At 49.2% G+C, this 12997-nt stretch overlaps 1 protein-coding gene across 1 annotated transcript; it reads right to left on the reverse strand.

Moving 5' to 3' along the window:
* Positions 1-1293: 1293 nt before the first annotated feature.
* LOC117095676 (keratin-associated protein 12-2-like) lies at positions 1294-1967 on the reverse strand. The gene has a single exon (XM_033232322.1). It carries the CDS (start codon positions 1898-1900, stop codon positions 1550-1552), a length of 351 nt encoding a protein of 116 aa, XP_033088213.1. The 5' UTR covers positions 1901-1967; the 3' UTR covers positions 1294-1549.
* Between the last annotated feature and the right edge of the window lie 11030 nt (positions 1968-12997).

Here is a 12997-nt window from a genome sequence, read left to right on the forward strand (position 1 = left end):
AAAAAAAAAAAAAAACTCAACATCACTAATCATCAGCGAACTGAAGTCAAAACTAGAATGAGATAATATCATCTTACCCCAATTAGAATGGCTATTATCAAAAAGACAAAAAATAACAGATGCCAGTAAAGATGTGGAGAAAAGAGAACTCATACATCATTTGTGGAAGTGTAAATTAGTACAGCCATTATCAAAAACAGTATAGAGATTTCTCAGAAAACTAAAATAAAACTACCATACTATCCAGCAATCCTGCTACTATTTATTCAAAGGATAGGGAATTGGCGTATCAAAAAGATACCTGCAACCCCATGTTTATTGCAGCACTATTCACAATAGCAAAGATACAGATTCAACCTAAGTGTCTATCAATAAATAAATGAATCAAGATACTGTGGTATATACTCACAATGGAATCTTATTCGGCCATAAAAAAGAATGAAGTCCTGCCATTTGCAGCAACATGGATGGAACCAAAGGTCACTGAAGACAAATATTACATGTTCTCACTCACATGTGGGAGTTTACAAAGTTGATCTCGTGGAAGCAGAGAGTTGAATGATATTACCAGAGGTAAAGAGGGGTGTGTGTTAGAGGGGAAGTGAGTTTGGTTAATGGGTACAAACATGCAGTTACACAGAAAGAGTAAGTTCTAATATTTGATATCAGCATAGGGTGACTACAGTTAACCATGTATTGTATGTCTCACATCAGCTGGAAGAGAGAGTGTAAAACGTTCTCAACACAGAGAAATGATAGACAAGGTGATGAATATCCTGATTTCATCATTACATATCCTCTGTGTGTAAAGTATCACATATACCCCATAAATATGTAAAGATATTATGTATCAATTTTTAAAAAGTGCCATATGTGGACCAGTGATGGGAGTGTGTGCTGAACTAATCCAGTTCTGTAAACCCGAGATCCTCCGCGACCTGGGAACAGGACGTCCACCAACCACAGGGGAAAGCCCGATCCTCAGTGCTCTGAGGCTTTGGCCATCAGTGCAGGGCTTGCTGGCCTGGAGCAGCAGTGGACAGCCAATGGGGAAGATCACTCACTCCACCACAGGCGGGTAAGTCACTGCTGTGGCCACTGCACCTGGGCCCCGGGAGTCTTGGGCGAGACCACATGGGCATCTTTAGCCACACCCTCCACCCGGGACACCACCTTCTGATGAGGACTGCGTGAAGGGATCACTGAAGAGGGTTTAGCAGCAAATTCTATGTAATCAGCAGCATAGACAACGGGGAGTATGGAAATAAAAAAGAAAGACCAGAAACACAGAGCTGCATAGGGAAAGCTGGTTTATTTGGCTCTCATGGGGTCAGAGAATGACTCTGGGATCCTGGACTTCCCTGGGAGGATGGGCAAGGTCAGCAAGGGCTCCAGATCATTCTGTCATATTCTCAATCCAGAATTCAGAGGGTTCACTGAGCATGCTTTTCACCTGCCCCATGTGCAGAACACCAACTGAGGACTCATCCGGGGAGTGTACAGGTGTGGCCTCATCTGCACTGGGAGCAGCGGGTCTGGAGATTCTTGGTCAGCAGCAGGAAGGGATGCCACAGGTGATGGGTCTGCAGAGGACACTGGCGCAAGAGGGCTGGCAGCACCCGGAGGACTGGCAGGAGGGAGCCGCATACACGACGGGCCTGCAGCTCACAGGAATGCACACAGAGGACTGGCAGGAGGGGGCCACACACACGATGGGCCTGCAGCTCACAGGCACGCACACGGAGGACTGGCAGCTCACAGGCATGCACACGGCTGGCTTGAAGCTCACGGGCACACACACGGAGGACTGGCAGCCCACAGGCACGCAGCAGGATGCCTGGCAGGGGCTGGGCACGCAACAGGTTGGCTGGCAGCCTGAGGAGGAGCTGGTGTGGCACATGGTGGCGTGTGGCTGGATAAGGTCGAGGCAGAGGGCAGTGATGTCTGGGGATGGCCTCCCTGGGCAGCCTTTATACCTGGACCCAGGCGTCCCCACAGCACAGAAGCGCGCACCTGTTGTCTTCCTTGTTTTTCTTCCTCAAGGCTGTTTTCTGGAGCCCAGTTTTCTGTTGTAGATGCTCATGTTTTTTATTTGGCCCTTTGTTTCATGACTAATTGCACCTTGTTCAAGCTCTTGTTACATTTGGAACCTGCCCAAATTTATTGGTGATGCACAGGCAGTTTTAGCTCCACCTGCCTGATATCTGCCTCCCTTCATTAGTTCCACACGGAAGCAGACATGAGCGGTACCCAAAAAACCTCCTCGAACCACAACTTCTGTTGCATCAACCAGAAACTTTGGGGAAGAGACCAGAACTGAGTATAGACAATATAATCACACTGGGAAACCTGCTGGAGTGAGTGATGCAAAACTGGCTACTCTATCAACCATACAGTTGAGATTTAGAAGACGCTCGTTTTCAGGCAGCGGTTAACCAGCAGTGCAGACTGTGATTCCTGAGACAGAAGAAACTTAGGAGATAAACTCCCACTTCCCAGCTCTCTGCTGGGGCAGGCTTCCAAAATGCAGTGTCACCAGCTGGAGTCTGAGCACAATACAATGGTCCAACTCTGCCGAGGAGGAAGGGGCCGGTGCTCATGCAGTTAAGCCCTGGAGTCTGAGGAGGAGAGAAGCGGAAAGAAGGATCCGTGTGGAGGCAGGCCCCGCAGTGTGGGAGTTGACTGTGAATCTGTGGGATGGGGCAGGGCTGTATATTCCCAGGGCAAGGCCACCACAGGCTCACCAGAGAGAAACTGCTAGAGGATTAAGAGTGGAGCACCCACTCCAGCCCCCACACCAACATCCAGCTGAGACCCCCTACAGCCTGGCACCAAATGAGTAAGGACCAGACTAGAGCGAGACCCACCCAGGTCAGACCAAACAAAGCCTAAATCAGTTCAGAATAGGATTTTTAGGGAAGACAGTTTGGAATGTGAGTCCCACCAAGATACAGAGTGTTCCAAGTTGTAGATGCTTTCCAGAGATCCGCCCTAGCAAAGTGTTAAACAAAAACTGCACAAGATTAAGGTCATTCTCCAGTAACTGACTGCTAGAACAAAAATCAGAAATAGGATACAGCTCAGAGTCTGTAAATGTATTATTATAAAACCTCATACACAATCAAAGTCATCAGATATTGGCCAGACACAGTTGTTTATGCCTGTAATCCCAGCACTTTGGGAGGCCAAGATGGGAAGATTGAGGCCAGGAGTTTGAGACTAACCTGGGCAACATAGTGAGACTCTGTCTCTACAAAAAAATGGTTGGCCGGGCGCGGTGGCTCAAGCCTGTAATCCCAGCACTTTGGGAGGCCGAGACGGGCGGATCACGAGGTCAGGAGATCGAGACCATCCTGGCTAACACGGTGAAACCCCGTCTCTACTAAAAAATGCAAAAAACTAGCCGGGCGAGGTGGCGGACGCCTGTAGTCCCAGCTACTCCGGAGGCTGAGGCAGGAGAATGGCGGGAACCGGGAGGTGGAGCTTGCAGTGAGCTTAGTTCCGGCCACTGCACTCCAGCCTGGGCGACAGAGCAAGACTCCGCCTCAAAAAAAAAAAAAAAAAAAAAAAAAAAAAGGTTAAAAATTAGCCAGACATGGTGGCACATGCTTGTGGTCCCAGCTACATGGTAGGCTGACGCGAGAGGGTCTATTGAGCCTGGGAGGTTGAGGCTGCAATGAGTTACGATCACACCACTGCACTCCAGTCAGGGCAACAGAGCAAGACCCTGTCTCAGAAAACAAATCATCAGATATTAAAAGATATAGGAAAATTTAATTCACTGATTAAAAAAAAAAAGAAAGAAAGGAACCAGAGATGGTCTAGATATTGGACATGGCAAATGATGACTGTAAGCCACTAATATAAACATGTTCCAAAAAATCCAAGAAACCTTTTCAAATAATTAAAGGAAAACATTGTCTTCATGAATGGATAAATAGGGAATCTCAGTGGAGTAACTGAAATTATTTTTTAAAATGGGAATCCTAGAACTGAAAAGTACAATAGTTAAAAATTTTAAATATATCAAATGTGACTTCAAAAATCAACAACATCCAAATCCAGGAATCTCAGAAAACCCCCAGTAGGATAAATAGGAAGAAAACCACACCCAGGCACATAATAAAGTGATGAAAACAAAAAATGAAGACCAAATCTCAAAAGCAGTGACAGGAGACATTTTACATGCAAAGGAACAAGGATAAGAAAAACACCCTGCTTTCTCATCAGAAACAATGGAGCCATAACTGTAAAATACCGAGCAACAAAAACTGGCAACCCAGAACTCCACATCTATGAAGAACGTGCTTCAAAACTGAGGTTGAGACCGGGCCAGGTACTGTGGCTCACACCTCTAATCCCAGCCCTTTGAAGGCCAAGGCAAGAGGATCACTTGAGCCCAGGAGTTGTAGACCAGCCTGGGCAACAAGCAAGACCTCATCTCTATAAAAAATTTAAAAATTAGCTAGGTGTGGTGGTGTGCATCTGTAGTCCCAACTATTCAGCAGGATGAGGCAGGAGGATGGCTTGAGCCCAGGAGTTCGAAGCTGCAGAGAGCTATGACTGCACCATCACACTTCAGCCTGGGTCACAGAGGGAGAAGGGTCTCAAAAAACCCCAGAAACTGAGATTGAAGTGAAAACCTGTTCAGAAGAGCAAAAGCTGGGAGAAATCCTCCCCTGCAGATGCGCGCTGCAGGCAACGTGGACGGATGTGCTTTAGGTTAACTAGGACGAGGCCAGTGGACCCTGACCGGCAGGAGGGAGTACAGGGCATGGGGGAAGGTAAAGGAGTAGGTAAATATCAAAGACACGTCCTCGTTCTTCTGTAATCGACTCGTAAGACAACTAACCTTTAAAATGGGTTACTTGGTGACTAGGGCACGTAGGAACATGTGATCACTGTGGCTGCCCCAATTCTCTTGGTTTTTAAGTGTGATTCTGAACTATAGCAGTGAAAGGAGTTGCTTGTGACAGGACTGAACTTGTGGCCTCGCCGGCTTGTCCCTAGGCCTTAAGGTCACTCCCACCACATGGCCACCGATCGGCTCTGGGTCCATAGACTTGTAAGTTCTGTCCACAGCTCTGAGACCCCACTTGGTCTTCATCCTGGGAGGGGATTTCATTAACATGGTGTCTGAGTTGTCCAAAGCCTCCGTGGCAGGAATCGCCTGTATCCACCACCAGCAGGCACAGGAGGACCCACACAGGAGCAGAGGGTGCCCCTGGGAGCTGCCTGGGATGGAGGGAGTAGCTCTGCCCTGAGAGATGGCTCATCCCCCTACCGTGTGACACCACCATAGAAGAAAGTGCGGTGGCCAATCCGTCAAGAGAACAGAGCTGGAGTGTGAGGAGGAACGTGCCATCCACACTCCTGCCCGCTGCTTCCCAAGTGCAGGAGCATTCTGGAATTTCACGCCAGCTCCTCACTTTCCCCCACGCTGCCTCTGCAGGGGTGAGACTGATCAGCCCCTCAGCGTGGGAGAGGAACCAGACATGAGTAGCTCAGGCCCCCTCCGTGATGGGTCCTCCTGGGCTCCGTCTGCAGAGGAGGTGGCCTGTGGCCACTAGTGCTTCTCGTGGGAAGTGGGCACTTCTGAGGCGTGGTGTCAGAAAGCTCACTGTGGTTACACGCCTGAGCCATGCTCTGCAGAGGCCGACGTGGCTGATGTTTTCATCCATCTTCTCTGTCCCAGCTGGCTCAGGACTTCAGGATGAGTCACGTATTGAACCCTGAGCCCACTATAATTTGGCACAGTGGTAACGACCATGGATTCCAGAGTGAAACTAAGCAGTCCAGATCCCTGCATCTCTGCAGTGGCGCGGACACGCACCCATCATGCAAATAATCTAGGACTTGCATGATCTGTAAAATAGGGTATCGGCCACCCCGAATGCTGGCAAAGATGAATGAGATAACCCCATAAGATGCCAATCACAGCCTGGCACAGCACTAGAGCTCTGTGCATTATTGTTCCCCCAATAATCATCATTATTATTCCACAATATGGAGCCCAGGAGCTTGGCTTTCGTTACTCGGGAAAACCCTGATGATGACTGAGCTTCTCAGTCGAAACGGGGCCCCTGGTGCCGTGAGTGTGACTGTGCTTGTGTGAGTTCCACACGTCATTTACAACAGGGAGACCCTGAACATCCATGAGGCGGGCCCCTGGCCTCACTGACAGCCCTTCACCAGCTACCCCCGGCTCTGTTTCCAGGAAACACACGGTCTGCTGAATGGTAGGGAACCCTCAGCTCAGAGTTTCCTGAACTGAGTAACCTCAACAAGAAAACCCAGAAAGATCAACCGGAGAGGGCAGAGGAGGAGACACCAGGGGGCTTGCTGCCCGGACAACTGTGGCCTGCCCTGGCTCCATGCTGCGTCCCCACCACCTGCTGCCCACCCAGGGCTGTGGAACCTCCTGCTGCCACCTGGCCACCACCACCCCCGCCCCCACCGCGCAGCTCTGCTGTGCCGGCCCGTGTGAGGCGTCCACCTCCTGCCAGCTGGCCTACCACATGCTCAGGTCAGGCCTGTGTGTGGCCGCCTCCTGCCGGTCCTCCACGTGCAGCCGGCCCTCCTGCCCCTTCCCTGGCCTGCAAACTTGTGACCTGCCACATCAGATTATCAGATAATCCGCTCTCTGCTATTATTTACCAAAAGCCTTTCCCTTTGTCCTATTAGCAGAATCCCCCTGCACTTCTCTGTCCCCAGTGACGAATCCATCTCCCGCCGTGGCTGGAATTTCCCCTGAACGTTCTTGTCCAGGAAGGCTTGGTTCCCTGTCAAAAATAAGTCTCTCTGCTCCTCAACACTGGGTCTTTTTAAAAATGTCCCTGAAGCTGTTTCTCACTGTCCTTTGCCTTTCTGACCAAGACGATGTCAGTGCAGGATCCTGTCCTTGGTCACTGCTCAGAGGTGGAGCTTGGCCTGGGATGTCAGGAAGCCGCTCTGGGAAAAGCTGTGGCTGAAACTGCTGAGTCCAAAGTGGATGTTTCCTTTCCAGTGGTTTCCGATGAGGACCTCTCACCCAGGGCTCTTTTGGAGCCTGGAAACCAAGCCTCAGGACAAAGGACTGCGGGAAGGAGGAGGCTGAGCCTGGGGAACCTGGTGGCTGACCTCCGGTGTCAGAAGGGCTTTTCCCCAGCGCGCATTTCCCCAGAGGCTGGATTGGGGCCACTGAGCCAGCGTGACAGGGAAGCAGATTTCAGCTCAACAGGAGGAAGAGTCCCCTAAAAGCCAGGGCTCCCAGTGACATACTTGGCCCCTGGTGATTACTCAGCTTCTGGGTGCTCAGGGCTCTGAACGGCAGGCACACTTCTCCTACTGTATCATGCCAGACAAAACTGGAATGGCCCATGTGTCTGTCAGCCAGTGGATGGACAAACAGCCTGACGCAGCAGTACAGTGCAATCCACACCAGCACTGAGGGCAGCATTCTTACACACAATGGCAACAGGAACGCGTCGCAGAAACACTGCGCAGGGTGGGAGAGGCCGGCACAGGAGGACTTGCTGTATGACTCCATCTAAATGAGTTCTAAAACAAGGAGAACCCGTTTATGCTTTAAAAAATTCTCAGCAGTGGCCATCTCTGGGGGATTGGGTAAAACTGACTGGGGAAGGCAGAAGAGTTCTGGAGAGGATGGTCAAGTCCAGGGTCCTGATGGGGTCTGAGAAGCCCACCATCCCCTGGGCCTTGAGGGGGCCTGGGTGACCTGTGTTGATGGATTGGCAAACTTCATCAAATGGTACCCTTGAGGTTTGTCTCATTTCGCACGCAAAACAAATGCTGAACTCGAGTTAATGGCACGTTGCTGAAGTGTGGGAGTGAAGTGCGCAGTTGCTGCGCCTTCTGCAGAGCGTGTGAAATGAGATATACTGACAGAGGCCGGCTCAGGGGTGAGTATCCCATCAAGCAGAGTGAGTGCCATGCCAGGTGCAGAGCCAGGGCCCGGCGCGTGGATGCCCACTGTTTAATTTTTACAACTTTTTGGTATGCTTCCGTTTTTCATAACAAAATGAAAATAAAGATAGCTTTTAAAAAGTAGTTAAAAAGATGAAAATAGTAAATGTTTTCATAAAAAGTAGAAGACACACACAGGATCTCTGCTTTGGAGAACTGGGCTACGATCAGAGGGAAGTGGGGTACACTCAGAGAATTGGGGTACCCGGCATTCAAGGAGAATAACGGTGGACCGTGGGTCAGCCAGATGTCCCAGAAGCAGCAGGACAGTCACGAGGAAGCCAACACCCAAACAGCATGGCTGCCCCAGGGCAGGATGGCAGACCCAGCCCACCATTCCCGTTTCCACCTTCCCAAGACCACCACAGGGGAAGGGAAGTGAGTTTATCAAGGATGAGGGACTCCAGCAATGAAAAGGAAAGAGAGGGGTGTGTGTGGACTGCTGGCCAGGGCAGAGGTGGGACCCACCTGCTCGGGAGCCCCATGCAGCTCTGCTTCCCAGCGAGCCCAGCAGAAGGAGAGTGGGGAAGGCTGCAGTGGAGAGGGGGACTGAAGGTGTGAGCATGGCACCCCCTGGCCAGGCCCCCCAAGGCCCTGAGGGGCACCAGGCATAATTCTCTCATGCTGGCCTTGGGCTTCCATCGCTTTTACTCCAAAGTGAGGTTGGCAATGGATGGACCTGCGCCCCAGGCGTAGAGCACCAGGCCAACCTCCCCACTTAAGTGGGGGCTCCTCCAGCAGCAAACAGACCACATACACAGCAGGAGAGGAGCCCAGGCAGCCCGGGACCACCCTCGCCCCAGCCAGGAGGGAAGCCGGGACCACCCCTCTCTCCAGCCAGGAGGGGAGCCGGGACCACCCTCATCCCAGCCAGGAGAGAAGCCGGGACCACCCCTCTCTCCAGCCAGGAGGGGAGCCGGGACCACCCTCATCCCAGCCAGGAGGGAAGCCGGGACCACCCCTCTCTCCAGCCAGGAGGGGAGCCGGAACCACCCCTCACCCCAGCCAGGAAAGAAGCTGGCAGCACAAAAAGCAAGACCAAGATAAACTAACACATCACGGCACCCAGGGGAAACCAATGGTTTAAGGAACTTAAAAAATCCTAAATACACTCAGACATTCAGGAAGATGTTACATCTATCAAACAAGAACAAGACACTTTGAAAATGAACAATTAGAACAATGATCCCCAAAATGTCGTAGATATTAAACATCTCATTCATATTTAAAATTAAACAGAGAGGCTTGAAGGTGATTGTATTAGGGTTCCCTTAGAGGGACAGAACTAATAGAATATATATATATGTGTGTGTGTGTGTGTGTGTGTGTGTGTGTGTGTGTGTGTATGAATATATATGAATAAAATGAATGGAAAAATCCTAGAGATGTCCTGTTGAAATTATATAACATCAAAGATAACAAGTGGTTCCCATGAGCTTCCAGAAAATCAAACAAACAAAGTCACCCACAAGCAATATATACACACACACACACACACACACATATATATATGGGGGTGGGTTACTAAGTATTAACTAACAGGATCACAAGGTCCCACCACAGGCCGTCTGCAAGCTGAGGAGCAGAGATCCAGTCCGAGTCCTAAAACTGAAGAACCTGGAGTCCAATGTACGAGGGCAGGAAGCATCCAGCACAGCAGAAAGATGGAGGCTGGGAGGCTGGGCCAGTCTCGCCTTTTCACGTTTTTTCTATCTGCTTTATATTTGCTGGCAGCTGATTAGATGGTGCCCACCCCATTAAGGGTGAGTCCGCCTTCCCCAGTCCACTGACTCAAATGTTAATCTCCTTTGGCAGCACCCTGGCAGACACACCCAGGATCAATATTTTGTATCCTTCAGTCCAATCAAGTTGACACTCAGTATTAACCATCACCATGAGGTTGAGAAATCTCTCCAATTTGGAACAAAACATCAAAGAGATAAAAAATATGAGGAAAAAATACCATAAATGACTGATTTAGTAAATGCAATCCCTGATGTGTGGGAGTCCCAAAAAGCGGGACGTGAGATTGATGAGAGGATGCACAAATAAACCCCTAAAGAGGAGCATTTCCCAAGGTTAAAGACACAGTCTTCAGGCGGAAAAGAACCAAGGGATGCCAAGAAAATGAATGGAAAAATCCTAGATACGTCCTGTTGAAATTATATAACATCAAAGATAACAAGTGGTTCCCATGAGCTTCCAGAAAATCAAACAAACAAACAAACAAAGTCACCCACAAGCAATAAAAATCAGATTAGCATCAGACATCAGACATCTCATCAGCAATGCTGAATGCTATAGACTCACAGAACAACACTCACAATGTCCAGGAGGTCAACATTCAGCCCACGCTTCCAATGAGCATGCTCTAAAGAAACACAGGTTAAGCAGAAGATAAACAGTTCTTAAGATAAGCAATAAACATGACATCTAATTATTAACCATAAAACTATTAAGTAAGCATATGTGTTTTTCTAAGACTAAGTAGCATGTATTTTATCCTCTGGGTATGTGGTCATTTGCCTTTCTACATTTTTGTTTGTCTGTTTGTTTATAGAGATGGGGTGGTCTTGCCATGTTGCCAGTCTAGCATCAAGCTTCTGGGCTCAAGTGATCCTTCCACCTCAGCCTCTCAAGGAGCTGGGCCTACAGGTATGTACCACCATGCCAGGCTCTTTTCAAAATATTTTAAAGTAGTGGAAATATTTTTTCAATATTTGACCTAGATGTCAAGTCTGTCAAACAGATTAAAACACAGCTTCTCTAATTTAAAGTGGGACGGAGAATCCTGACACCTCTCAGTTTGTCCTCCTCCCCTCCCTTCCCTTCATCTCCCCTCGCCTCCTCTCCCCTTCTCTCCTCTCTCCCCACTTCTCTCTCTCTCCCCGGCTCACCCCCTTACCTAGGTAGCATCTGAGATGTCTCTTAAGACCATGATTTTACAACATTGGTGCTTTGAGTTCCTCTCTCTCTCCAAGCTTCAAGAGATTACGGAATTAGCATGTGCATCATTAGGTGTCAGGGAACAGAGCTGATAGCAAACAATGGCACTCACCCCTATGTCTCTCAAGTAAAACTGTTAACACCGTACCATGTATCAGCCATTACTTAAGGTCTGACTTTCTCTATAATAAGCTTATTTTTTCAAGAATCCTTATGTCCCCATCCATACACTAAGACCCTAAGAACTGAGAGACAGAATATCAAGGACCTATTTTTCCATATTGTGCCAACTGCAAAAATGCATAAGGATATTATGTATGGATCAAAGACTCGGCCGGGCGCGGTGGCTCAAGCCTGTAATCCCAGCACTTTGGGAGGCCGAGACGGGCGGATCACGAGGTCAGGAGATCGAGACCATCCTGGCTAACATGGTGAAACCCCGTCTCTACTAAAAAATACAAAAAACTAGCCGGGCGAGGTGGCGGGCGCCTGTAGTCCCAGCTACTCAGGAGGCTGAGGCAGGAGAATGGCGTAAACCTGGGAGGCGGAGCTTGCAGTGAGCTGACATCCGGCCACTGCACTCCAGCCTGGGCAACAGAGCGAGACTCCGTCTCAAAAAAAAAAAAAAAAAAAGACTCATCAAAGGTATAAGAATTAGAAACATATATGCACCATACAAAGAGTCCCCAACATACACGAAGCAAACATTGACAGAATTCAAGTGAGAAATAGACAGTTCTACAATAGTTGGAGACTTTAATATTTCATTTTCAATAATGAACAGAACATCTAGTCAGAAGGTCAATAGGAAATAGAGAACTGAACCCACTATAAACCAGTTACTCACAAAAGATATGTATAGGACACTCCACCCAACAACAGCTTTACTGGTGAATATCACCAAACATTTTTTAAAAATGTAACAAAAACCTCCTCAATTTGTGAAGGAAAAAAATGGACCCCTTTCTAACTCACCTATGAAGCCAACATTATGCTGATACCAAACCTACATGAGACATCAAAAGAAAAGAAGATCACAGACGAACATGCCTTTTAAATACAGATGCAAAAATCCTCAACAAAATACTAGCAAAGTGATTCCAACAGCATATTAAAAGGATTGTATACCATGACCAAGTTGGATTTATCCCAGGAATGCAAAGATAGTTCCAGATTAAAAATAATCAATGTAGGGGCGGAGCAAGATGGCCGAATAGGAACAGCTCCAGTCTCCAACTCCCGGCGTGAGCGACACAGAAGACCGGTGATTTCTGCATTTTCAACTGAGGTACTGGGGTCATCTCACTGGGGAGTGCCGGACAATCGGTGCTGGTCAGCTGCTGCAGCCCGACCAGCGAGAGCTGAAGCAGGGCGAGGCATTGCCTCACCTGGGAAGCGCAAGGGGGAAGGGAATCCCTTTTCCTAGCCAGGCGAACTGAGACACACAATACCTGGAAAATCGGGTAATTCCCACCCCAATACTGCGCTTTAAGCAATGGGCACACCAGGAGATTATACCCACACCTGGCCGGGAGGGTCCCACGGCCACGGAGCCTCCCTCATTGCTAGCACAGCAGTCTGCGATCTAACCGCAAGGCAGCAGTGAGGCTGGGGGAGGGGCACCCGCCATTGCTGAGGCTTAAGTAAGTAAACAAAGCGGCGGGGAAGCTCAAACTGGGTGGAGCTCACAGCAGCTCAAGGAAACCTGCCTGTCTCTGTAGACTCCACCTCTGGGGACAGGGCACAGCTAAAAAACAACAGGGGAAGCAGCAGAGGCCTGTGCAGACCCGAACGACTCTGTCCGACAGCTTTGAAGAGAGCAGTGGATCTCCCAACATGGAGGTTGAGATCTGAGAATGGACAGACTGCCTGCTCAAGTGGGTCCCTGACCCCTGAGTAGCCTAACTGGGAGACATCCCCCACTAGGGGCAGTCTGACACCCCACACCTCACAGGGTGGAGTACACCCCTGAGAGGAAGCTTCCAAAGTAAGAATCAGACAGGTACACTCGCTGTTCAGCAATATTCTGTCTTCTGCAACCTCTGCTGCTGATACCCAGGCAAACAGGGTCTGGAGTGGACCTCAA

Source organism: Trachypithecus francoisi, unplaced genomic scaffold, assembly GCF_009764315.1.
Source record: "Trachypithecus francoisi isolate TF-2019V2 unplaced genomic scaffold, Tfra_2.0 Contig00090, whole genome shotgun sequence".
Classification (NCBI taxonomy): domain Eukaryota; kingdom Metazoa; phylum Chordata; class Mammalia; order Primates; family Cercopithecidae; genus Trachypithecus; species Trachypithecus francoisi.

Coding starts and splice junctions, on each gene's coding strand:
- LOC117095676 (XM_033232322.1), bottom strand. CDS start 1,900: ATGTGCCACACCAGCTCCTCCTCAGGCTGCCAGCCAACCTGTTGCGTG.